This window comes from Cupressus sempervirens, chromosome 4, assembly GCF_028749045.1.
Source record: "Cupressus sempervirens isolate cs-2001-9-10 chromosome 4, ASM2874904v1, whole genome shotgun sequence".
NCBI lineage: Eukaryota > Viridiplantae > Streptophyta > Pinopsida > Cupressales > Cupressaceae > Cupressus > Cupressus sempervirens.
Window position 1 is genome coordinate 654,523,306 of NC_143121.1, and position 26,198 is coordinate 654,549,503.

The 26,198-nt window shown below is 38.2% G+C and overlaps 1 protein-coding gene across 7 annotated transcripts in view; it reads left to right on the forward strand.

Moving 5' to 3' along the window:
* The window catches only part of LOC149562951 (CBL-interacting protein kinase 32-like), a 227,957-nt gene that overhangs the window by 183,054 nt on the left and 18,705 nt on the right, over window positions 1-26,198 (forward strand). For 6 of the 7 annotated variants that reach the window (XM_089826399.1, XM_089826398.1, XM_089826400.1 and 3 more), the window contains 2 exons: window positions 3,898-4,017; window positions 4,122-4,232. The exons of the other annotated variant lie outside the window; for it this stretch is intronic. In XM_089826399.1, the coding sequence (XP_089682525.1) occupies window positions 3,898-4,017; window positions 4,122-4,232 (231 nt within the window). The remainder of the gene's footprint in view (window positions 1-3,897; window positions 4,018-4,121; window positions 4,233-26,198) is intronic. 7 annotated transcript variants of the gene reach the window in all.

Below are 26,198 nucleotides of genomic sequence, written 5' to 3' on the forward strand. Positions count from 1 at the left end.
CCGGTAACTTAGGTTAAAATCATATCATTACCATTACCAATAAATATATTTATCAAGATAAATCTGGTTGAAAAATCTTGCAACCATGCTAGATAATACTTAAATGTAGGGTTAGTAATCATACATGAGTATGAATACATATAATCATCATAATTTTTTGGACAGGTCATGTCACATCTATATTCATTACAAAGGTCTTGAATGAGGGAGCATGATAGGCTGGCCTGAAGCAATCCTTACAGTAAGCCCAAGAGGTGACACTCACCTTCTTGGCCCCAAGTTGTAGGCACATTGGATATCCAACATGGGGTGGTCTACTTTGTGGGATGCTTGAATATGCCCTTCCTATTTATGTTCCTTATTCATCCTTCTATGACTATGAGTATGTGGGGTTCAATTAAAGGCTTTCCCTGACAACCAACTCACACTATGGAATCCCTCTGAGAAGCACTAGGAGTTTGTCCTTTCCAATAAAGCCCAAGAGCACGGAATGAATACCTAGTCATTTGACCTCTTGGTCCCACCTAGGGGTTGATATACTTGATGGAGGACTTAGTGCTGCTGCCTACTTATAATGTATTTTCTCCTTTCCAATCAAGCCCAAGAGCATGTAATGAGTAATGAAACACCAAGTCATTCACCTTATGGCCCCACCTAGGGGTTAGTGTACTTAATGTGGGACTTAGTGCTGCTGCCTCCTTGTGTTTTCCTTTGGAAGTCTGATCTCTTCTTGAATTGCCAGTTGATGTTTTCTTTTTGTGTAAAGATTGACGTCTCTTAATAAGATTGCTTGATGGTTTGATTGAACTATGTGCTGGTGATGATTTCTTTGATGCAACCCTTTGGATCTGCTATAAATCCGTCTTAAAGGTCTGTCCCAAATCATCTTGAAGCTCTGTTTTTTCTTTGCCTTATAACTGCTCTTAGTTCTGCTTATATATCTGGTTATAAGTCTGCTATAAACCTGTTCTTAGATTTGCAAGGAGTCTTCACAAAGCCTGCCTTGATTAACTTCATTAACTTCCAAGGAATCTTTCAATGTGCCCCTAATGCATATCACAAACCTTATTTATATTTTCATTAAGGAGGGCGACTTCCTCAAGTGAGATATCCAGTCACAAAGAGCGCCACCCTTTGGATTATATGAATGTTTTTCATTCAAAGAATGGGTGCTCAAGGAGGGAATGCAAATTTATATATTATGAATGCCTAGGTAGGTTAGCCAGAGAAATGTGTGGGTTGGCCAGCAAAGAAAATGTTTCCTCTTTCATGATCGTCCAACAACATGATTTAGAGGGGTACGACTCCTACATTTTTATGAACACAGCCACCTTACCATGCTTTGAGATAAAAATTAAAATAAGCATGTATAGACACCGAGACTTCCCAACCTTACCTTCAAAGAGTTCTTGTTTGTTATGGAGAAGTTTGATCGTAGATAGTAGAACTGTGTTAGTCTAAATGTGTGGTATAATGCAGTGGAGATGGAAGGTGTCTTATACCCTGTTGAAGCCATGGTATTCAGTTTTTAATAAGATGAGGTTTGATTGAGCTTATGGTTATTGCATCTTGTGTGGAGTACATTAGCACGCGTGAGATTGCTGGGGCTCATTTGACAACAAAAACAGTAGCTAGATATTTTGAAAGGTGATATAGATTACCAATACTTGTGAGTGTTGTCTTTTCCATCACAAGCCATAGGAGTGATCTTGCAGCACTGGGCAGACATTATTTCACTATTCCTACACAGGGAATGTCTGGTCAACTAATGATGACTTCCACGAGTATTTGGACCTACGAGTCTTTTGTCTGTTTGGAGTGTCCTTGTGGAAGTGACGTGGTAGTGATCTCATCACATTAAAGTCTTAGTTTGGTGTTCAGTCAGTTGATATTCTAGTTTTTAAAGACAGAATGTGGAGGCCACTTTGATTGTAGGAAACAACTGGTCTAATCTAGTTTGTGACATGGTTAGGAATATGTTGATGCTAAGATGCCTATTGGTGATGTGAATATGTGAAAAGTATATGTAGATTTTGTAAACTGGATGTTTGGAATTGACCAAATCAATAAGGGAGGAGAAAAATGTATCTTATATGGAATTTATTTATTAACATATTAATACAATTGTTAACTCTTCTGTCGCTACATTTTTTCTCAAAGGGGATTCCTTGGCTAAATCTCATGTCATTTGTTTTATGGATTGTGTGTGAATTTCACGTTCTTCTGTAATGTTTTTCTCAGTGAAATGAGACAGTCTAAATCTGTAGTTTGATTATATAATCTAAAGTTCTATGGCAGTCAAGCTAGTGGTATTTCGCACACAACCAACATGCCTAATTTGGATGAAGGCCATTGGCTTTTGGCCAGCAGGATATTACGATGAAATGGGCAACCCTATAGAAGTGGAAGACCTTGATTTGTGGTATAAGGATGCATGCCCTCTATTTCACCAGGCATTTTCAGACACCTTGAATTGAACTGTAGGTTCAACCGAAAGTCTTTTCATTGAGGCATTGTCACTGTCTGACTCCAGCTCAGGCAAGTATGTTGGCTAAACCCCCCTAGAATGCCATCTTGTGCATTATATGCAGTCCATGGGTGTATCCAGCTAATCCTTTTGAGCAGTTCTTGTTCCTCTCAGCTGAGCTAAAATTTGTAGTGAAGTGTCAGCGTTTCTTTGCTCAGTCCAACTTCATATTAGAATCTCATTCCACTTTCACTTTGCATAGTCACGTCTTATTTTAGCTGCATTTATGATTCCTTGGGGAATCACAAGCTCTGTCACCAACATCTGCTTGAGAATCCAATTATAGGCCTCCCAAGAACCAACCAGAACTCCCAATTTTGTCTAAAATATTTTCCTCATTGGAGGTCCTATCATGATTTACCACCCTCCCACTGCCTTTGCATCACAATCTCACTGCTGGGCATTTCTGCAAGCAAGACTTGCAGCTACAGCCTTGTGCTAGAAAAGGGGTTTACTGGCTACTGTAAAGGTCACTGTAATACACACACACACACACACACTACATATTCATATTTAGGAATGAATTTTTATGGATTTTGTACTTGTTTTGATATCATCATTCATGCTACTCACTGTAACCTCTTTATGATATTTTGATATTATGTTGGAATTTTGCTATGTTTAAGTATTTGGTATTATAATTTACTAGCTTAAATACTATTATACATAATTTCATAAATAGCATTTCAAGTACTATTTGTATAGTATATTAAAGCAACCCCCCAACCCCCCTGCTGTCATTCCCCAATTAAAGCCCTTTTTTCCCTGTCTCAGAAACCGGTCCTGATGTCCCCCAGTGCTCATGTTACACTGTATTTAGATTCATTGGTCAGACACTGCTCCACCCCAAAGAGTCTTTGAGAAAATGTTCTGGCATTCCTGGCATTCAATCTCTCAATCCTTGTCAAGAATATGCTAATATAATGGAGTTTATAAAGAAAAAGTGCAAGCCGATTGATTTGTTGAAGGTATAGTCAAGGAAGGATTTGTCATGCTGAAAAATTATTAACCTGTCATCTTCATTAATGCTAATGGACCTTCCTTGTGCCCTGCTGGCCTTCTCCCATTTGCTTTTATCAAATTTCTTTACAAGCATGCCTCATCATCTAGTTCACCATTAATTAATGATACTTGTTTGTGCTTTTTTAATGCAGTTGATTTCGTCTGTTATTTCTCTTAATTCAGGCATTGCTTCCCTATTAAATTGTAAATTGTCTTGGGCATCAGATAAACATTTATTTGTAATGGTCCTATTCAATCTGTTCCTAGATGCCTGATCAACCCACCCAAGTATCTAGTTTATGTTCATTATATGTTCTTTCATATTTTTAACAATGTACTCATTTGAAATACTTTTTGCTCTCTGACAGCGTATAACAATGGCTGAGATTTTAAATGATGCCTGGTTTGTGAAAGGTTACAAGCCACCCAAGTTCCCAAAAGAGGATGTGACAACAGATGACATTCATGATATTTTTAATGATTCAGAAGTAAGACCCGATAGTTCTATATTCTTGTCTTGAAAAAGTGATGATATTATTAGGCAAAGCTTGAAGGCAAAACTAACTTCCATGTTTGGATTCTGAAAAAACAGGAATATCACATTGTTGAGAAGAAAGAAACACAAATTGTATTGAGGAATGCATTTGAGCTCATCACAATGTCACAAGGTCTTGATCTTGGTATTTTGTTTGAGAAGCCCATGGTATGTCCTAGGCAATGTTTTTGGAATTTTATTAAAATGTGGATAATTGTGTTTTTCTTAAATTTGGCATATTCATGTTTTCTTGTAAAGGCCATCTCTTACAAAAACATTACCTGGGGGCTGCTTGCCAAAAATCTCTGCAGGCTTCTGGCTGTGTTGTGTTTGATATCTTTTTGGTTAAGGAGTTTCCTTTGTCCATTATCATTAATGTGGAAAAGTAAACAAGACATTTTTGGTTAATGTTTATTCTAGAGAAAAATTTAAATTGAATTTTCCTAACATCCATAGTTTCAAATTGCACTTCCTTTCAGAAGTGTAAATAATCCAAGCTTTAGAACCACATCTTTGATTGCTCTTCTAGATTTGACAAATGTACAATTTTCTCAAATTAAACAGCCCATGAAAACATCAAATGTTCAAACATTTCAACTATAATTGTTATGCTTTAAACTATTGGATATCTCTAAAAGTTGCACCCTGACTAAGTTAAAAAACTCGGCCACTTTGAGAAAAATGGGATCTTTCCGGATTTGTGGATTAGCCAAGTGGAAAGAACCTCCGGAGAAGGCTAGTTTCGTAAAGTGTCACCTTAAACTGGACTTTACTTCTTCAAAGGGAAAGGGTTAGGAGGAAGCATAAAAATGAAACCTATCATCTAAGGTGATGTACCAAATTGTATCTTTGAGCCTTGATAGATAAACAACATCTTTACCATACAAGGTAAAAGGATACTTATCGCATGTACTACAGTAAGATATAACACAGAATAGATACTTTATTCATATACGAAATGCACTCCAAGTATAATGCTCACAATGATAATGATTATGATGATGGTGTCTCAATAGTCCCTATGGACGATGTACATATACTTTCCTGAAGGGGTGACTCAACTGTCATGCACCCTTACGAATACAAATCTACCCATCATCTACAATATAGAATTTACCGACATCATCCCTCCCAAAAAGTAAAGTCGTCTTTGGACAACAATTACAAAATGTCCGAGACAGATTAACAAAATGGAATACATTAACTGCGACTAACTATAACAGGATAGATCTTTTTCCGTCACATCACATTCACATTCCTTCTGTGCTTGCACCAAGCTGGTTTCTGAAAACACGTTGCATTTGGAGCCTCTGCTAACACAATACTATCTCCCTACCCAATTTGACCTTGATAGCCACTCGTGCCGCCTTCTCTGCTTTCAACTCCTGGCTACGCTGAGCCAAGTGTCACTCTACTGCCTCCAACTAGATGATTAGCTCCTCCCGAGCTATCTATGCATCCACCAAGATAGCCTCACATCCAACACCTTTTTCAAGTGCCCCAAAGTGTAGCACCCCTGTCGAAAGGCTTGCTCTAGTGCCCTGTCCACCTCTGGCATACAAACACTCCATGCTTGCAATAGCTCCAGGTCTCATCAACTAGTCACACTTCTCAAGACTGATAACTGAATTGACCAGAGGTCTAGGGGGCAACGCCCTTGTGGGGTCTTGGGGCAGAGCCCCAGGCACGCTCTTTGTCACGGTACAAGGTGGGGTCGAGGGGCAACGCTTCCGCTGCCAAAACCAAATTAACACCCTCAAACCCACACAGAAGTCCATGAAACACACCATTTTTGTTATTTTCTTCCAATCCCATACTCTTTATGCCAATTGCTTATGTTTTCTTCACTACCTGTTTATGTCTTTCCCTTCAGTACCATACATTATTATTCATTATGAACTATTTTGATTTGTCATTTTTTTTTGTAGAACCTCCTATCACCCTTCTTCTGTGTTCGTACGGTGGTTGTCCCTTGTATCAATTTATGCCATATGGCCGTGCAATGATGTTTTATAACTTCTCTGTGTTTATCGTACAGTGTACGACAATCTCCTTCCCTTCAAGTGAGTTCATACGGTGATCTTCTACTAGCTGATGGCCCTATGGTATTTTAAGTTTGCTCGCCCTTGGGCCGTATGGTATCTATGCGTGACCACCCTTCTGACCATACAGTATTCTATGCTTACTTTCCTTCAGACTGTACGACATCTATACTCTCCTATAGACAGTCTTCCTTGACCGTGTGATATTTTTCTGCCTCTAGCTCGTCCATACAAGCCATATGGTGTAAATCTTGTCATGTCCTTGCTTTTGCCAACCCTCGTACAATATGGTAACTCACCGTACGGTGCTCTTGCCTTATTCTCTTTTATCTTGAATGTCCTTGCCGGCTGTACGACACTTATCTCTCCTCTTTAACTGGCCGTACAATATGTCTCCCTAAGAAAGAAGCCCATACTATGCACAGTTATAATGACTTTATCCTCTATCTTGTTTTTGGTGGCCATACAACGCCCTTCTGACTCTTACTTCTAACGGATGGCCATACAGTATCTGATTTCTCCCTTTTATCAACGCATCTATTCCTAGGTTGTACGGTGTCCTGTATCTTACTCTTTTGTATTGTACGGTGTATTCCTTATAACCCGTACAATGCCCTTCTCACTAATTAAGATCGTACGGTGTCATCTTGTTCCGAATTAGTGGCTGTACTGTGGTTTTATAGCCTTCAACTTATTATGTTGTCATCTCTTATATAATTTCCTCTTTTATATTTACTTATTTGTCTATGGTCGCATTATGAAAATTTTTTATGTGCTTTACTTATACATTATTTACACTTATTTACATATATAGATTATTTATTATTATTTTTATACTCTTTTTGTGTTGTTCGTCCGTGGAGTCACGTTATTTCTTTCATGGTAGACTTTTAGTTTTGAACTTTTCACTCATTCACTGCATGGGGCACTTCCTTCCCATCGAGCGTCCTTAATTTTATTGCTCCATTATCGCCAACTTTGCAGATCTTGTATGGCCCTACCCATTTCACTTTGAATTTCCCTGGTCTAATCTCACTGCACCCATTATACTCCAACACTAGTTGGTCTAGTTGACATTTGTTCAATTTTTAAATGCTTGTCATGCCATGCCTTACACCTATTTTGTGTAACTTCCGTGGCCCATTGTGCCTACAGTTGTCGCTCATCAAGTTTATTTAAATTATGCAATCTCTCCCTTGGACTTTCCATATCTCCAAACTTGTTTTTGATTGCGATCCTTAAACTTGGTACCATGAATTCCGTTAGTTGCCACTCCTTGCCATCAATAACTGTATTCTTGATTCTAGAATCTTAACTCCGTATTGTTGAAGTTTTTATTAAGCCCTTTCTCTTTGTTTCTTGTGCAGATCATACGATGTGTTTTTCTTGCTGCCAACACCTTTCTACTAAATCCGTGGTGTGTTGTAACCTTTTTTTTCCACGCAGTCCGTTCACCATGTACTGTACGGTGGAATCTTTCCTTTTGCTAGGTTCGTATGATATGTTCTTTCTTATACGGTATGTTCTTTCCTTCAACTTTAGCTGTAACCACCTTTCCTTCTTTCACTTCTTTGTATTCCTTTGGACATTCATTTTCCTCTCCTTTATTACCTTTGTCGACCCTTAACATATTATAGCTCAGAAAGAGCTTGTAGTCCTTCATTTGCCAATGGAGTAGGCCGTTTACTGAGTCTAGGTCATCAACATTAGACCCTCCTTCCAATCTCAATATTCCCTCGTCATTAGGTTCCATTCTTTTCTTCCCCTCGTCGTCCCCTCCACCTTTGCCTTTGGAATACGATGACGTTGCATCCTCACCTACCATCTGTGTGTGTAAGTCGATTACAAATCTTTGTCCATGGATAGCGTATTCCGTTTCCAATCATGTTTCACCTTTCCCTGTACTAGCCAGCCCCGTCTGAGAATGACATTGTAGGCTTTTCTTTATAATAGTATGACCACAAAATCCAATAAGAATGGTTGCTTCTTGATGGTTATAGGTTGCGCCATCAGAGTCCCTAAGGGTTTGATTTCATGTTGATCAATAGTGAGTAGTTGAAATGTAGGTGGCCACAACATAGGTTGTTCCAACTTCCTCCATACATCTTCTGGTAATACATTCACTCCTGACCCTCCATCAATGATTGTGTTTGTGAGTATGGTTCTTAGGATACCCATCACTACTACTACTGGATGTCTTCTTGTAGTGAGTGCTAGTAGCATTGAGTCTGTTGCAGTCATTCCGCTACCCTCCTTTCCTGTCTCTTTCGTTGCTTTCGGGAGTGGTGTCATGTTCAGTATCACCGTTCGTAACTGAGGTATTGTAAGGTCATTCAGTTTCATAGGAACTTCCATTTGCATTACCTGCGTTATAATATTTTGTTTTGCCAGGTTCCTCTTCGAGGTGTCAACAATGTCTTTCATTTGTGATTTCTCGACTTCCATTTGTTTTTCCAATTTCTCTTGTGCTTGTTGAAACCTTTTCTTTTCCTCTTTTGCATCTGGATACGCTGCCTTCTTTGCTTGCTCACGAGTGATGGCTAATGTCTCTTCATTACATGTTTTGATGTTGAACAAGTTCACCCCTTGCTTAGGGCATTTTCAAATCCTCGTGGTCTCCTGAACCACACCATCTGCATAACAGCTATGGCATTTCCTTCATGATATAGTCTCTGGCGAAATGTCCCCACAGGTTGCACGCACAACATTGTATCATCAGCCATCCACTCGAGTCGTACTGTATCTAACTTCGGCCTCCATTATTGTTATTATTATTATTGTTACTGCCTCGTCCGCGGTAGTTATTGTTACAGTATCCTTCTGAGGTTGCATCATTGTTCGTGTTCATCCTTGCTCCTGAGGTGGATACTTATTGTGTCAGTAACACTTGCTGATGTCCCTTCATCTTCATATTGAATGGGCATTCCTTAGTGGATTGTCCCGCAATTTGGCAGATATCGCAAAATTGTTTCTTTGGGTAGGAGCCCTTTGTGTGGCCCTCCTTACATTCCATACACCACAATTCCCCTTTCACTGAGTCAGGATTCTTTTTCAGATTTTTGAACTCCATCATCTGTAACATGTCCTTCTGCAGCGCATGAACCTTCTTACTTGATTCTTCGTTGTTGTTGCTACTTTTGGAAGATGAATCATTTGAGTCCGATGATTTGTGTTTCTCCTTTTTGCTTGTTTTCTACTCACTCTCCAAATCCATTGCCCGATTATACACATCTATGTATGACGCTGGAGGTACAATTTTCATCTTTTTCTTTAGTGCCGATCGTAGCCCTTCAACAAACCATCTTTTTTTTAATCCGTCCATTGGTTGGCTTTCCATTTTCCCCATTGGGTCCTTTAGCCTTCTTGCATACACACGGATTGTTTCGTTCTTCCCCTATTTCATACTATATATTTGTACTACTATTTCATTATCATCCCTTAGTAGTTAGAACTCTGCTATGAATTCCTTCTCGACCTCTGTCAATGTAGTTAATTTCTGCGGATTGACATCTGAAAACCGATCAATTGCTGCACCCCGTAGAGTTGCTGAAAATTGTCGGACCGAGTCATCCTGGTCCATTACACCATTTGCCATCCATATTATTTCGCATGTCTTATAGTGTCTGATTGGATCAGTTGTCCCATCACCATTGAACTTCAACAATTTTTCCTTTGATCTTGCCATTGCTACTTTCTTCTGATTCGGTGGTACTTGCTGTGTACTCGCGTTATTTTGAGCACCTGCGTTGTTATGCACAACCACGCTGCTTCAGACAACCGCCCTACTTTGGATAACCACATTATGTGGTGTGAAAGGATCTTCCTCAAGCGAGGGTGTTCAATTCTCTACCTGTATCCATTCATCGGGTGTATTGGGAACGAAGAGTTCACCCCATGTTTGTGCTCCTTCAACACTTCGAGTCGTGCGAGTTACTTCCCTTTCGTTCGGATTCTCTACCCTTGACTTATACAAGTTAAGGAACTCGTCCCTTGTCTTTTCCACCAAATTCAATTGTTGTTGAGTTTCTTCTAGCGATTCCTCGGCACTCCTTGGTCTACTAGGTGAATGCACTCCCTCCGTCTATGCTCCTTCACCCCCTCGGTGTCCAACGGTAAGCTATTGAAGCTTCTGTCTGCGCTCTGCGTGTTGTGCTAAAATTGATACTTCCTGTGCTGTGCATATCTCATCCTTATCTTTTATCTTGTTCCTATCTTTATTAAGCAGATTCAACATTAATCTTCATAACACTTCATTTGTTCTAGGTTCGATTGGCAACAACACCATATGTTTACTGTACAGGGTAAAAGGATACTTATCGCATGTAGTACAGTAAGATATAATGCATAACAGATACTTTATTCATATACACAATGCATTCCAAATAAAATGCTTACAATGATAATGATTATGATGATGGTGTCTCAATAGTCTTTATGGACAATGTATATTTACTTTCTCGAAGGGGTGACTCAACCATCATGCGCCCTTTCGGATACAATTTTACCCGTTGGCTACAATATAGAATTTACCAACAACACAACACATGATAGTGCCAGTTATATAAAAACTCTAACACACAATCCAATAACAGAATTCTTGCATGAACAATTAATAAGGCGGCTAAGCAAGCTCAACCCTTGAGAGGAGGAAGATCCTATCTCACAAGTTAAGACTAATTCTTATGACCATCACAACTCACAACATGGAAAGAATTATGTATCTTCTTGCATAAAGGCACTGACATACAATACAAAACCAAGGACAAAGAAAACATCACAAGAACTTATATTAACAACAAGGACACACAATATCAGGAAAACTAAGATGGCACAAACTTTGTATTAGTACCCAAAAGTGTTACAAATCTGTATATCTCTCAAAATGAGTTACAAGAAGTAAGTTAGAAATGAGGAAAATGATTGAAAATAGTCACTAAGTCCTTCACAATAAATTGCAATAGTCATGGTGATGCTCCTTGGTTAGCGCTATGTTTTATTCCCACCAAGGTAACTTGTTTTGAATCTAAACATTATCAAGATGATTTGTTGCAGATTTTAGATTCACATAGTATCATTTTTATTGATACACCCCCAAGAGTACCTCCGGATAGAGGTTTTGAACATACAATTGAATTGGAAGGAGCAAAACTAGTTATCACTACTTTATATAGACATCCTAAGGCATTCAAAGATGAGATAGAAAAGGCTATTAAGGAGTTGCTAGATATGGGACATATTAGACCCACTTCGAGTCCCTTTACTTCATTGGTAGTGCTGGTCGAAAAGAAAGATGGGACCCTACACAAGTGTATAGATTACCATGCCCTCAATAAAAAGACCATAAAAAATAGGTCTTTGATTCCCCGAATCAATGAATTGTTAGATGAATTACATGGTGTTGTGTATTTCTCTAGAATTGATTTGAGGTCAGGGCTTTTTGATGTTCCTTTCCCAACAATGACCAAGAGTATCTTTCCTGTGTGTTGAAAGGCACCTTCAGAATCAACTTTTGCTACACTTGGAGGCAATTACCAATGTCCGTACGGTGGCAACCAGACAAGACCGTACAGTTGTGAATGTAATCCATATGGTGTAGCAAGGTAGGGGATGGGTTGGAGACTGTATGGTGGTTACTAGGAGGCCGTATAGTATGGGGAGGGAGCAACCGTTCGGTATGGGGAGATGACAAAGCCATACAGTGGTGAAGGGAAGATGTCGTGCAATGATGGAGATGTATGGTAAGGTCTAAGAGGCCGAAAGTGGTGCAGGTCAAGGGTGGGAGCAGAAACAATGCTAGAGATAGACCAAATACCCTCTTGCCAATACACAGAACAAACTCAAATAATAATGTAGTCCGAACACATATATTTCAAAAATTATATGACTTGTAAACAACAATGATGCTTCGATTTGCCAGATTCGAGCCAAGAAATACAAACAAAGATGAAATAGGGTGAGGGCTGATTTCCACCGAAACTGCAAGAGCCAAGTAGGGAAGATCTTTCAATTCTAAAATGATGTACAACAAAGAATTGCAACAGGAATTTGCAATACAAAAAAAAATCCAAATCGCATACCAACGACTACCTACATGTCGTGCTTAAATACCCTTCAGAGGAACTTTCCGAGTGTTTACAAATATAGCCGACCACCAAACCTACGGAAACAATAAAATAAAAAAGGGTTTGAGATATACTAAATCAATTGGCCCATTAACAAGGGTTTGATTAATTAAGTATTTTATGATGGGAACATTACAGGTTTCATCAGATTAAGTTAAGGGAACATAATATTCATAAACCTGCTTTCTATTGTCATTATGGTCACTATGAATTTTTAGTCATGCCTTTTGGACTGAAAAATGCTCCAGCAACATTTCAGTCTTGTGTGAATCATATTTTTAATAAATAACTAAGAATTTTTTTTGTTAGTTTTCTTTGATGATATACTGATTTATTGCAAGACTTGGGAGGATCACTAGAGACATATTTATGAGATTTTGGGTATAATGGAATCACAATCTCTTTATGCAAAAGCCTCTTAATGCAAACTTGGTATGACATAAATTTTATACTTGGATCACATGATCAATGCCAAAGGTATGCAGGTACATGAGGAGAAGATTAGAGCCATTTTGGATTGTCCACCTCTATGAAATCTTTTAGATCTAAGAGGTTTCTTTGGCTTATGCAGTTATTACAAGAGATTTGTTAGAGAGTTCTCACAGCTTTGAGCACCACTGACGGATCTCACCAAAAAGGGAGCATTCAGGTGGACTGAAGAAGCACAACAGGTATTTGATAAACTCAAAGAGGTAATGAGTTCTTGTCTAGTACTGGAACTCCTAGATTTCAATCAGCCTTTTGTTTTAGAATGTGATGCTTCTAGTGAAGGAATAAGAGTTATTTTAATGCAGAATAAACATCCTATAGCTTATAGTGCTGAAAGATTGCATTCAATATATGATAAGGAAATGTTGACAATTATGCATGCATTGGCTAAATTTCGTCAGTATTTAGTGGGTGGTAAATTTGTGGTTAGAACTGATCACGACAGTTTGAAATATTTTTTGGGTAAGAAAGATTTGAATGGCAAATAGTAGAAGTGTATAAGTAAGATCCAAGCTTATGATTTTGAAATTGAATATGTTAAAGGTAAGAACAATGTGATTGCTGATGCATTATCCATGAAGCCTAAAATAAATGCTATATGAGGAGTAACAATTAATTGGAAATCTCTTTTATTTGTGGAATATTCTAAGAAAGCATTTGCGTGTGATTTAGTGGATGGGAAAGTTTAGGATGATAGATACAAGATTGTGAATGAAGTTAGTTACTACGAAGAATTTTAAAAGTACCTGGCGCTAAATTAAAATTGAGAATTATGTAGGCAATTCATGATCTACCTTTGGCAGGACATCTAGGTTATTTCAAAACTTACAGGGAAATCCGTGAACGATTTGCATGGAAAGGGCTCAAGAATGATGTGTTACTCTATGTGAAGGAATGCATTACATGTCTGCAAAAATAAAGCTGAGCATTCATACCCAACAGGATTACTCCAGCCATTACCCATTCTAGAATAAAAGTGGTAGAGTATATCCATGGATTTTATTACTTGATTATCTCGACCACAAAGTAAATACTGTATTTTTCTTGTGGTTGATCGACTAACAAAATTTGCACATTTCTTTGCTATCACTAAAGAATTCACAACAATTCAGATCGCCGAACTTTTTTTCAAGGAGGTTTCTTGCTTACATGGTTTATCAAAGAATATAATCAGTGATAGAGTTAGTAGATTCTCGAGCATCTTTTGGGAGGAATTGTTTAAGTTAACTAGTACAAAGTTGAACTACAACAACAATTACCATTGGCAAACAGATGGAAAAACAAAAATAGTAAATAAATGGATTGAAGGTTATCTTTGCAATTATGTGGCTGGGTATCAAAAGGTTTAGATCCGGTGATTATAATTAGGGGAATATTGTTGCAACACGACGCATCATATGTCTATCGGTATGACTCCATTCAAGGCTTTGTATGGATATGATGCTTTATCTATTTTTTATTTTTCTTTTAATAATAGTAATGTGCCCAAAGCTCAGAACTGGCTTTAAGAAAGCTAGGATATTTTAAAAGCACTCAGGGAAAACTTACATTCTGCACGTAATCAACAAAAAATTTAGGTGAATAGGAAACATATAGAATGCAGTTTTGATGAAGGTGAGTTGGTGTATCTCCGACTACAACCATATCAATAGTCTTCACTCAAACGTAGTGGAGCTGAAAAATTGGAACCCCGTTTGTATGGGCCTTATTAGATTGTCAGAAAAATTGGTGCAATTTCTTATGTATTGGATTTACCAGAGGCAGTCGTATACATAACGTTTTTCATGTCTCTTGCCTTAAGAAGGCTTTAGGTAAACAGGGGACAATCTCAGAAGAATTACCACCTTTGGATTCAGAAGGAAAATAGGAAACCATACCTGAAAAGGTTTTGGATGTATGTGAAAGGCAATTGTGTAATTGGTCCATCAAGGAATATTTGATACAATGGAAGAATTCACTTATGGATGATGCTACATGGGAAGGTGAACAGATGCTACAACATCCAAATTTACAGTTACTTGTGGGCAAGCAACAAGAGGGAGGGGAGATTTGTAATGTACCTCCAAGACTATATGAATGAAGATAAATTAAAGCATATATAATATATTAATTACTTTATATTAGTTTCACTCTTCATATTTTTGAACTAATATAAACTAATTAATAAGGGAAACAAACATTAGTTAAAATAATCAACTTAAAGATAGTTTCAATCATTCCTGGGAATGCTACCCAATTACTCCATAATAAATGTGTCATTTGAATTAGCAAAGAGGTGGCAATAGAAGACAATTGCGAACTGCAGGAAGATTTATGATATAATTCCTTTGATCAGAACTATTCTGACCCTAGTGGAATCGGTAGTGAGCATTGGTGATTTATTTCATGGCAACGAAGGTTACACAGTATTCATGTGGTGTATGACGGTAGATCAAATAAAGACAAAATTTTGTCAGGAACAAAGAGATTGGAAAGATTAGCAAATGAATATTATTAATTGTTCAAAGATTGGGAAGAGATACTCAGGCTGAATAGTTATCATGTAGTTTGTTGAGATTATGTGTGTTGCACACATTGCATAATATTGTTATTGTATTATTTTATTTTATTATGTAATGTTGCACCTAGGAGCACCTAGATGGACATGCAACATGTAATGATTCCCATGTGATATACTTGATGAGTTGTAATGTAACATTGTGATAATATTTGATATAAATATTTTAATATTTGGGGAAAAGAATTAAATGTGGGGTCAATGGGTTAGGTACCACATTGTTTTAGCACATGGTTTATGTAATATCACTTGGTGGTTTTGTGAGACTTGCTACTATATAAGCAGTCACAAGGGTAGTTGTTGATGTGAAAAGACAAAAAAATGGTGAAAATGCAAGAGTTGAGCGGGACAAGGCTTGACAGGTTAGCCAAGGGAGCATTTGTGAAGGTTGGAAATGGCATGAGATGCGTGGATTTATGCTTGTTCACATGGATTGCTTGGTTGTGGTTATAGCTTTGAAGGCTTCTATGGTTGTGTTGCAATGATATTTTGCTGATTAATACATGGTGATGGATGCTTTTGGAAGTTGGGTTTCCCCTTCAATGAGGCTATTTCAGTGTATATCTTGTGTCACATTTTTTGTGGGTATGTTGTCTGTTCTTTTGCATGGGGATTTCAATTACATATTTTATTTCAGATATATTATGGGTTATGTGTAAACGGTTATATTTTTATTGCAAGTTTCCTTAGAAGTGGTATCAGAGCTATGCTTTTATTGTTGTAATTTTTTATATTGAATCTATGAGAGTGCATGAGAGAATAAAATAAATGACAAGATATATGGGTTTCGTAGGTTGTTTATTGTAGATTTGAGGGTTTTGGATTTTCTGTTACGATGGGATGTTTGCATATTTTTTAGGTATGTGAAATTTGGTCAAAAGGGTTTTTTGGATATTTTATTTAAATGAGGGTTTTAGGGAGATCTTGCAGAAATGACCTTTAGGACAAAAACAGACTTCACCATTGGATTTGGGTAGATGTTTGCATAAATTTTGATATATAATATGCCCTAGTTTGGCCATGTTGATAGAAAAATGCAAAGGCTTTTAGTTTCAGCCTATGATGGTCGTCAAAATTATTTTTATTGGAATTTTTGTCACAAAAAATAAATCACAAAGAAAATAGTAAAAAGACTGACTTAGTAAAATAACCATAACTTTCTCTCATGATATCGGATTTTTGACTTCTTATAGTTGTTGGAAAGCTAATAGAGTACTACAAGTTGGTGGAGGTTTTATTTTGTGATTTTGACATTTTGTCAGGTTTTAAGAGTTCGAAAGTTAGATGTTTATTTTGAGCATAGATTTGGGCCTAACTTGGGCATATGGAGTCGGATTTTGGACTTTGAGTAGTCAATAGAAAGCTTCTCTACACATTGGTTCAGATTTGGTGCAAGTTTGACATGATTTATTTGGTGATAGATTGATAACATTGTGAGTTTATGACATTGTATGTTTTGGAGATTTGAGTTTGATGTCATTGTACACTCAACTTATATTTCAGATTGGTCTTATGATAATGAGTATTAGAGTTTGATTTGGATATGTATGATGACTTGTTGGGTCTACAAATTGTGCAGTGTTGTAAGCAGTCTATACTTACAGGTTGCATTTATGGCTTGGTTATGGGTTGTCTTTGCCCATTGATCTTTCATTATTGATGTATATTCAAATTGGTGGCTTCGATTTGATTTGTCTATGCCCTTACTCACATGATTTGCTGATTTGTCTTCATGTAGAAGGGATGAGATGTTACCAGATACTATCATAATGAAGAATTATGGTTGACCATTTTATGTTGATAGGGTGGACACTTTGAGAGTTAGTTTCTCATTTCATGGATGTGATCATGGTGCCATGGATTTTGGCATGATATGATTGGATATACAAGTACATCCATGATGTTCATTTGTTGGGATTCTTGATTTAGTTATGATGCTATGTCGTGTTGGTTGAGAATCATGGTTATTTAGTTTCTTTTGAGGAGCTCATGATGTGCACTTTGAGTTCTTTGATAGTTTGATGCCTTGGTTGATTCTCATAGTAAGAGGATAGCTTTTCATCGTTATGTCATAGATAGCTTGGATATATAGTTTAGTGGGAGCTTGTGATAGTGATAAGGTGACAATGTTGGATTAGTTCCTAGTTGGTTTGTATCTGCTTGGTTTGGAGATCATGGTTTCATTTGGTATTGACACTTTGGTTGTGTGTGTGTAGACTTGGAGGATTTTCATGTAGGAGATGGATTTTATGATTTCATGAGTAACTCTGTACAACAATTGAGTAAGAGTTATTGGCATATATATATATAGTGCTTGCACATGTTGGAGGTTTCTCTTAGATCCTGTTGCTGCAGAAGTGTCTTTGATATTTGTATGGTGCACTTGTTATCTTCATGGTTGTGTGGAGATGGTTCTTCATGGTGTGTGGAGATGATTGCATCTTGATGACTCATGGGGTTCTTGGTAAAAGTGTGGTTTATGCTTTCATTAAACATGTTATCCTTGGTGTGGGGATAATTTCATTATTATGTCAATGTATATTCTCGATACACTTTTAGAGTTTTGACATGTTATGGTATGTTCATATGGAGCATGTTCTCTCTTTTGGTTGAGAATCATGGTTATTTAGTTTCTTTTGAGGAGCTCATGATGTGCACTTTGAGTTCTTTGATAGTTTGATGCCTTGGTTGATTCTCATAGTAAGAGGATAGCTTTTCATCGTTATGTCATAGATAGCTTGGATATATAGTTTAGTGGGAGCTTGTGATAGTGATAAGGTGACAATGTTGGATTAGTTCCTAGTTGGTTTGTATCTGCTTGGTTTGGAGATCATGGTTTCATTTGGTATTGACACTTTGGTTGTGTGTGTGTAGACTTGGAGGATTTTCATGTAGGAGATGGATTTTATGATTTCATGAGTAACTCTATACAACAATTGAGTAAGAGTTTTGACATGTTATGGTATGTTCATATGGAGCATGTTCTCTCTTTTGGTTGAGATGGTTAGATAATGTTGTCATGTTTATGTTTTTGAGGCCATGGTTGAAATTTTGACATTGATTTTGGTTTAGTTTTTTGGTATTGAGTACATTGGTCATTTGTTGGATACTTCATGATATGGCTATGTTGCATTTGGAGTTGACATGGATTGACTGGTTACAGGTGCTCATGGATACTTAGAGATGGTGGTGAAACTGATTTCTCTTGTGATTAGAGAAGTATTTGTTGGGACAGTTGTTTGGTTTCAAGGGAAATCCTATAGGCATTCACCTGATATGGACTTGCGAGTAGATTGTTCTTAGATGAGTCTTGGTTGGAGACTTGGATATCTTGATGAATGTGCTCATTCTCCACTCTTGGTCTACTTGGCGGTTTGCTACTTGAGAGGTATAACCCATTGTTTCTTAAGTGCATTATGTTTATGCTTGTCTTTCATGGATATGGATCTTGAGCTATAGTACATGAGTTAGTTCTGGAGGGCTCATTTGAGAGATGATTTAGCATTGGTTATCTCCTTGTGCATATGTTATTATGTTGGTTGAGTCTGGGAGATGGTTTTATATTGGGTATATTTTTTGGATTATGAATGGTTATTCTTTGGTTTAGGAATGATTTATGAGTTTGATCTTTTTGTGAGAGGCTTACATCATGATTAGTTATGTGGTATGGTTTGGGTGTTGTTGTGGCTTCTTTTTGGGGTTTTACGAAGAAGATTTTATTTGACACAACATCTAAAGATGTATGTAGGACATGATACAGGTTATGATTTGTATGGTTTCTCTTTGGTCTTGGTTATCTTCCTGGATGTTCGTTTCACTTACATTGGATTTAAGGTTGGTTGGAGATTGTGATCATTGGTTTGTGTTTATGTATGTCATGTGAGAGATGACATAGTTATTCCTTTGCCTCTTTCCTTTGTTAATTGTGGAGAAATTGGGAGTCTTGGAGACTTTCTATGAGAGTTTTTGCAGATTATTGGTTTATGTGTTGTGGATGTCCTTGATACTACATGGATTTACTTCTTTGAGATGTTGTGAGTGAATTGGTTATAAATTTGACATTATCTTTTGCAGTGGGAGCTTCTTGGTATATATGTGGCAGGTATTCTTGAGGCGTGTGATTGTAAATTACAGATTGGATATGTCGATGATGTGAGATTCATTTGGTATATCTTTGGAGGTATGGATAGTTGGATGGGTTGGTACTTGTTGTGGGTGCTATTTTAGCTATGGAGTTTTGATAGCTAGAGTTACGTATGATTAGCTTTGGATCAGGTGTTTGTGCTTGACATTTTAGTTGATACAGGATTTTATGATCTTCTAATGCAACGGCAACAGGTTGGGTGGCTTCTATGCATGTTTGGTGGCAGTGACATAAAAGGTGGCGTCATTCATGTTTGAGACGCTGAATTCTTTGATTTTGTTGCGGGTATCAGGATGGAACACTTAGTGTACTTTGATCCATGATGGTGGATGTGATAGGAGGGATTGTTTCCTTGATCATTTATGTGGTTGCGGATTGACCCTATGCAATGTATACAAGTGGGATATTGTTGAGATTATATGTGTTGCACACATTGAATAATATTGTTATATTGTATTATTTTATTTTATTAAGTAATATTGCACCTAGGAGCACCTAGATGGACATGCAACATGTAAAGATTCCCATGGGATATACTTGATGAGTTGTATTGTAACACTGTGATAATATTTGATGTAATTATTTAATTTTGAGAAAAATAATTAAATGTCCAATATTAAATGTGGGGTCAATGGGTTAAGTAGCACATAGTTTTAGCCATAGTTAAGGGACTCAAACTCGCCTTTGACTCAGAAAGTCAAAATCCGACTTGGACTTAGACTCGGCGACTGGACTCGACAATGACTCGAAAAATTGAAAACTCCACGAAATTCAAAGATTTGGTTTTTAGCACTATGGATGGTGACTGGAGGTTTGGTGCACATTATGCACGTAGGAGGCATACTTCACCGCCTAGAGATGGTGAGCTAGATATTCGGTTCGGTTCTATTGGCAATAGTGGTGCTGATAGTCCAGTGGGTTCAACTGGTATGGGATATGGGGACATTGGCACAGGTTTTGAGATTGATCAAGGCTAGAGAGACACTTCGAGACTTGGCAGTGGGACAACACCAGTTGGTAGGTTTGCTGTAGCAACTTTCTAACACTCTGCAACGGATAGCACTCCGCTGGAGATGGAAAAGGGAGAGGGGTCGAGATGTTTTGTTGGTTCCCATAGATCTTGAGTTGATAATAGACCTCGAGACAGTGATAGATACAAAGATGGAGACCAGGTTTGAGTTGAGGATTGAGGTACGTTAGCTGACAGAGTTGATAGATAGACTGACACATCATAGGCCGCATAAGCCCAAGTTTTTTAGACCCAAGGTAGATGCGGTGAGTGTTGAGCTTGAGGCTACTCCTTTTGCCGATAACGTGGTGGCACACTTTGCGGAGTGGGATGCTTTATTGTAGGCAATAAAAAAGCATTTGAATTCTGATAGGTTCTTGACACTGAAGCGTTAGCATTCTAGAGTGAGGCCGACACCAGAGAGACAGAAGCGTCAACGGACTGATGTAAGGGAGGTGGCCAATAAGATGACCCTAGAGCACTTTGATGGTAGTGGTAGAGTCACAACTCAAGCTTTGATCCATAAGCTTGACACCTATTTGGCTTCGTCCTATGTTTGAGGAGGACGCCATTAGGTTTGGAGTATAACATCTAGATGAAGCTGCCCATGATTGGTGGTACAATGGGTTAGTTTCCTTATGACATGATCAAATCACTTCCTATTAGGAGTTTGTGGATCATTTGATCAAGAGATTTGATAGGAAGGATCCTGAGGTGTACTTCTATGAGTTGGCTTAATTGAGGCAGTCTGGTGATTTAGAGGGATATACTAGTCAGTTCTAGAGGCTCTCAGTTATGGTTTATGATATATCAGAGCTCAGGCTTGTGATGCTATTTATGGAGGGATTACTTGAGCTAGTTCATGGATGGGTAAAGCCTTTGGACCCATCTATGTTGGAGGCGATGAGGAAATCGTGAGACTGAGTTAAAGAAAGTTGTTGGGGAAATGGAGAAGCTCAAGCTCGAGCCAGAGGAGTTGTTGAAGTGCTCGGGTTAGTTGTGTTGTGTTTTGTCCTTTTTTGTCTTGGTTGGTTTTGGGGTGTTGGTTGTCATACCTGTTTTTTGTCTGTTACTGTTTTGTTTCTAGGTTTTAAGGTTTCTATCTGATGTACTCAGTTGTAGAGGGTTTCATTTTAAGGTTTCTATTTGATGTACTAAGCAGTAAAGGGTTTTAAGGTCCCTTCAAGACCTGTTTTCCACTTAATCAACAACTTTTGATCTATCGATTAAGCACATTAAACATCGATAAGTAGGAGATTTTCCACAACAAGTCAAATTGTGATATTGCTATTGGGATTTAAATGTGTTGTTTTTGAGTCAAATTCATTGACCCATGTATCATGAGTAGTGATTCACATATGAATCCATCTCTCATGAGAATAAATGGAACACTTAGCACTCATTAGGTCTAGGTGATCCTCACAGAGGTGAATCATCGAGACTTCTAGGGAGTTCACCCATCCTAATACCACTCCATCTCGAACACGGTCATTTATGGAGTTTGCTTTGTGGTTAAACCCACTCTACTTGAGACCCCATTTGCAAAACCTTCACCGAGTGTTGTGCTTTATGAACCATTCATTAGAAACCCTTTAATCTCATCAATTGATAAGTAGGAGATTTTCCAAAGCAAGTCAAATTGTGATATTGCTATCAGGATTTAATTGTGTAGTTTTTGAGTCAAACTCATTGACCTGTGTATCATGAGTAGTGATTCACGCATGAATCACTACTCTGTAATTAAGCACACTCGAGTTGGAGTAGTACTGGGATAGATGACCTCCCGGGAAGTCTCGAAGTGTTGTGCCTTATGAACCATTCATTAGAAACCCTTTAAGATCATCAATTGATAAGTAGGAGACTTTCCAAAGCAAGTCAAATTGTGATATTGCTATCAGGATTTAATTGTGTAGTTTTTGAGTCAAAGTCATTGACCCGTGCATCATGAGTAGCGATTCACTACTCCGTAATGAAGCAGACGTGAGCTGGAGTAGTACTAGGATGGATGACCACCCAAGAAGTCTCGATGCTTCACCTCTGTTAGCATCACCTAGATCCAATGAGTGCTAGATGTTCCATTTATTCTCATGAGAGATGGATTCATGTGCGAATCACTGCTCATGATACATGGGTCAATGAGTTTGACTCAAGAACTACACGGTTAAATCCTGATAGCAATATCAGTAACTTGTTGTGGAAAACCTCCTACTTATCAATTGATGAGCTTAAGGGGCTTTCTAATGAATGGTTCATAAGGCACAATACTTGGTGAAGGTTTTGCAAATGGGGTTGCAAGCAAAGTGGGTTTAACCATGGAGGAAACTTCGTAGTTAAGCGCACCCGAGATGGAGTAGTACTGGAATGGGTGACCTCTCGGGAAGTCCTGGTGCTTCACCTAGATTCAATGAGTGCTAAGTGTTCCTTTTATTCTAATGAGAGATGGATTCATGTGTGAATTAGTACCCATGATACATGGTTTCATGAGTTTGACTCAAAAACTACACAGTTAAATCCTGATAGCAATATCACAATTTGACTTATAGAAAACCTCCTACATATCAAATGATGAGGTTAAGGGGCTTTCTAATGAATGATTCATAAGGCACAACACTTGGTGAAAGTTTTGCAAATGGGGTCTCAGGCAGAGTGGGTTTAACTACGGAGGAAACTCTGTTGTTAAGCACGTCTGAAATGGAGTAGCACTGGGATGGGTGATCCCCCGGGAAGTCCCGATGCCTCACTTCTATGAGCATCACCTAGATCCAATGAGTGCTAACTGTTCCATTTATTCTCATGAGAGATGGATTTGTATGTGAATCACTACTTATGATACATGGGTCAATGAGTTTGACTCAAAAACTACATAGTTAAATCCTAATAGCAATATCACAATTTGATTTGCTGTGGAAAATCTCCCCCTTATTGATGTTTAATGTACTTAATCAATAGATCAAAAGTTTTTGATTAAGTGGAAAATTGGTTTTGAAGGGGCCCTAAAACCCTTTACAACTTAGGACATCAAATAGAAACCTTAAAATGAAATCCGCTACAACTGAGTACATCAAATAGAAACCTTAAAACCCAGAAACAAAACAGTAACAAACAAAAAACTGGTATGACAACCAACACCGTGAAACCAACCAAGACAAAAAAGGATAGAACACAACACAGCTAACCCGAGCACTTCAACAACTCCTTTGCCTCGAGCTCAAGCTTCTCCATTTCCCCAACAACTTTCTTCAACTCTTTGCCTGCATTAGAGGGGGTGGAGTCTTTCTTCTTAGTGTTTTCTCTAGTTCTTCTACTAGGCCCAGCTTAAGAATCTGTGCGGGAGTCTGTCATCGGCGACTTGAAGGATAGCTCTATCCATATTTGTGCTCTCCAACTTGTTCAAAAGGATCTTAATACGATCATTGGAGGCCTTAAGTATCTTATATCTATGATTAGCAATGCTTTTAAGGGTAGAGTCAACGTTGTTAACCATACCTTCTAGCACGAGCACCTTGTCCTCCAAGGCTTTAAGATTCACAAAATGCTTCTCTATCCCAATCACATCTGCATTGTCTTCTTCATTCAAATTTACCTGGCGCACCATCTCGCTAGTAATGGCAGTTGCTTCTTGAATTTCAACTTTGCTCTCCAAAGCCTTGAGCTTGAGATGGACATCCTTAAATTCATGAAAAGGCCATTCAATAACTATATAGAAATCCAACGCTTTGTTGGTAGCAGCTAAAAGAACATCAAGCCCGCACTCCCTATTGGCATCATTGAGAATGAGCATAGAGGGGTCTATCAGCTGGTCCAAAATGACATCGTCTGTCTCCTTAGCATTGACAACCTAGTTTATCTTTTGCCTTAGGACCTTAATCTTTAGGTTCTCCATATCCTAAGGCTTCCAATTCCCAAGGGCCTTGGGATGGGTAGTATTATCATTAGGGTTCTCATTGTGAATTTAATTACTATTACCAACATCTAGAACATTATGGAGTGGGGACAAAGCTTCCCTTACCAAATTCTCATGACCTTTAGTAGAGTAGTGAGGAAGGGAATGCTTCTTCTTTTTGGTCTTTTCCCTAACTCATCCCTATCCGTCTCCATCTCAACATCATGTTCATTGTAGTCCTCAATGGATGAGGCATCCCCTTTTATAACCTTCCTCTTCTTCTTTGCAAACTTTGGTGGGTTTTTTTAGGGGCTTTCCCTTTACTTTTATTCCTAGTACTCTTCCCCTCATCATCTTCAGTTTTCGAGCCCCCGTTGATATCAGTATTCTAGTAATTTTCATCATCAAAAGATTCTCTTATTGTTCCTAAATGGTTTAGGAGCACAAAATGATAGATGCAAATTGTGGAAAATCGGTTGTCCAAAGTAACATAGTACGTTATAGCCCTCAACACAATCCTTCAAATTTTCTTAATTGAGCTTAGGGAGTAGTAAGTCCTACCCATTTTAACCGACACTTATTTCTTCTCATCGCCCTTAGGGAAAATATTAACATGTGCTGAAAATTTGCTGTCCCTAAAGAACTTTTTCGCCATAGCTAGGATGCCCGTGACTTGAGAAATCAACTCTTCATTAACTATAACTTTCTAACCTTGAAACACCAATGAGCCTTCATCCCAAATTTTGTGGAAGAATTTGGCTACCATAGGGTTGCCACCATGAAGCCTTTCCATAAATGGTGTGAGACTCCCCTCCTTCAGAATATCCCAGACCCTCTTACGTTTTTTCACTTCTCACAAGAAATAGGTTCTCTGTGGTGTCTTTGTCCTCCCTTGTTTGAAAAACAACAGCTCCAAATCTTCAAACCTCTCTCAAACACATACCGAAAAGCACCAATACCATAGAGCACCTAGAAGAGAAGTCTAATAAAAGAAGTTATGATGGATATTGTTTATAATTTTACTAGAAGAGAGGTTTAATTATTTGTGTGGGTATAATTGACTCATTCCCCTCTCAGTTATTCGGTATGTCCAACATGTAGTACTTCTACAAGTCATTTCCTTCTGCTGCCTGATAATTTATGGATTGAGACTTTGATGCTTCTAGCTAGGACTTGAAAATTGTGACGTCTCATAAGTAAGACAATTTTCTGTTGATTGAAGATGGGTCCTCGGAGAATGTGGAGAAGCGTTGGCTATCGGCTGGGCTAGGGTTTTTCCCCTAGCCTGTTCTTGGTGTTTGATCTTTACTATTTTTTCTGTTCTGTTTGGATTGCTAGCTATTGGACATAATTTGCGTCGGTGTTTTTGGAAATCTTTTGCAGTCAATTTTGGATTGGGGTTTTATTGTTTGCATGGTAGGGCCTGGGATTTCTTCTCCGTTGGTGAGAACAGATGATTCTTCTCCAACTATGCATGCAATGCGATCTGAATCGTTTTATTCAGGGGAGAGCTCCAAGCTGAAAAAAGTTAATGGTTGTTTTCCGCGTAGCCATGATCGCCCTGTTCTGGTTGTTCCTCCAACGGCTGTAATGGAGGACATTGATTATTGGACCAAGCATGCTTTGATATGCAAATTTCTTGGAATCCGGATTTCCCTATCCGCTCTTGAGGCATGGATCCGCTGCTCATGGCAGGTGGAAGGCGATATGGAGATTATGTTGGCAGGGAATAGTTATTTTTTTGTTGTATTCTCTTGCATGTCTGATCGTGATCGTGTTTTTGAAGGAGGCCCTTATTTCTACAACCATGTGGGGTTATTTGTCAAACCTTGGCATCTCCCTTCAATAGTGCCAGTTTGGGTTCGCTTGCCTCGTCTTCCCTTGGAAT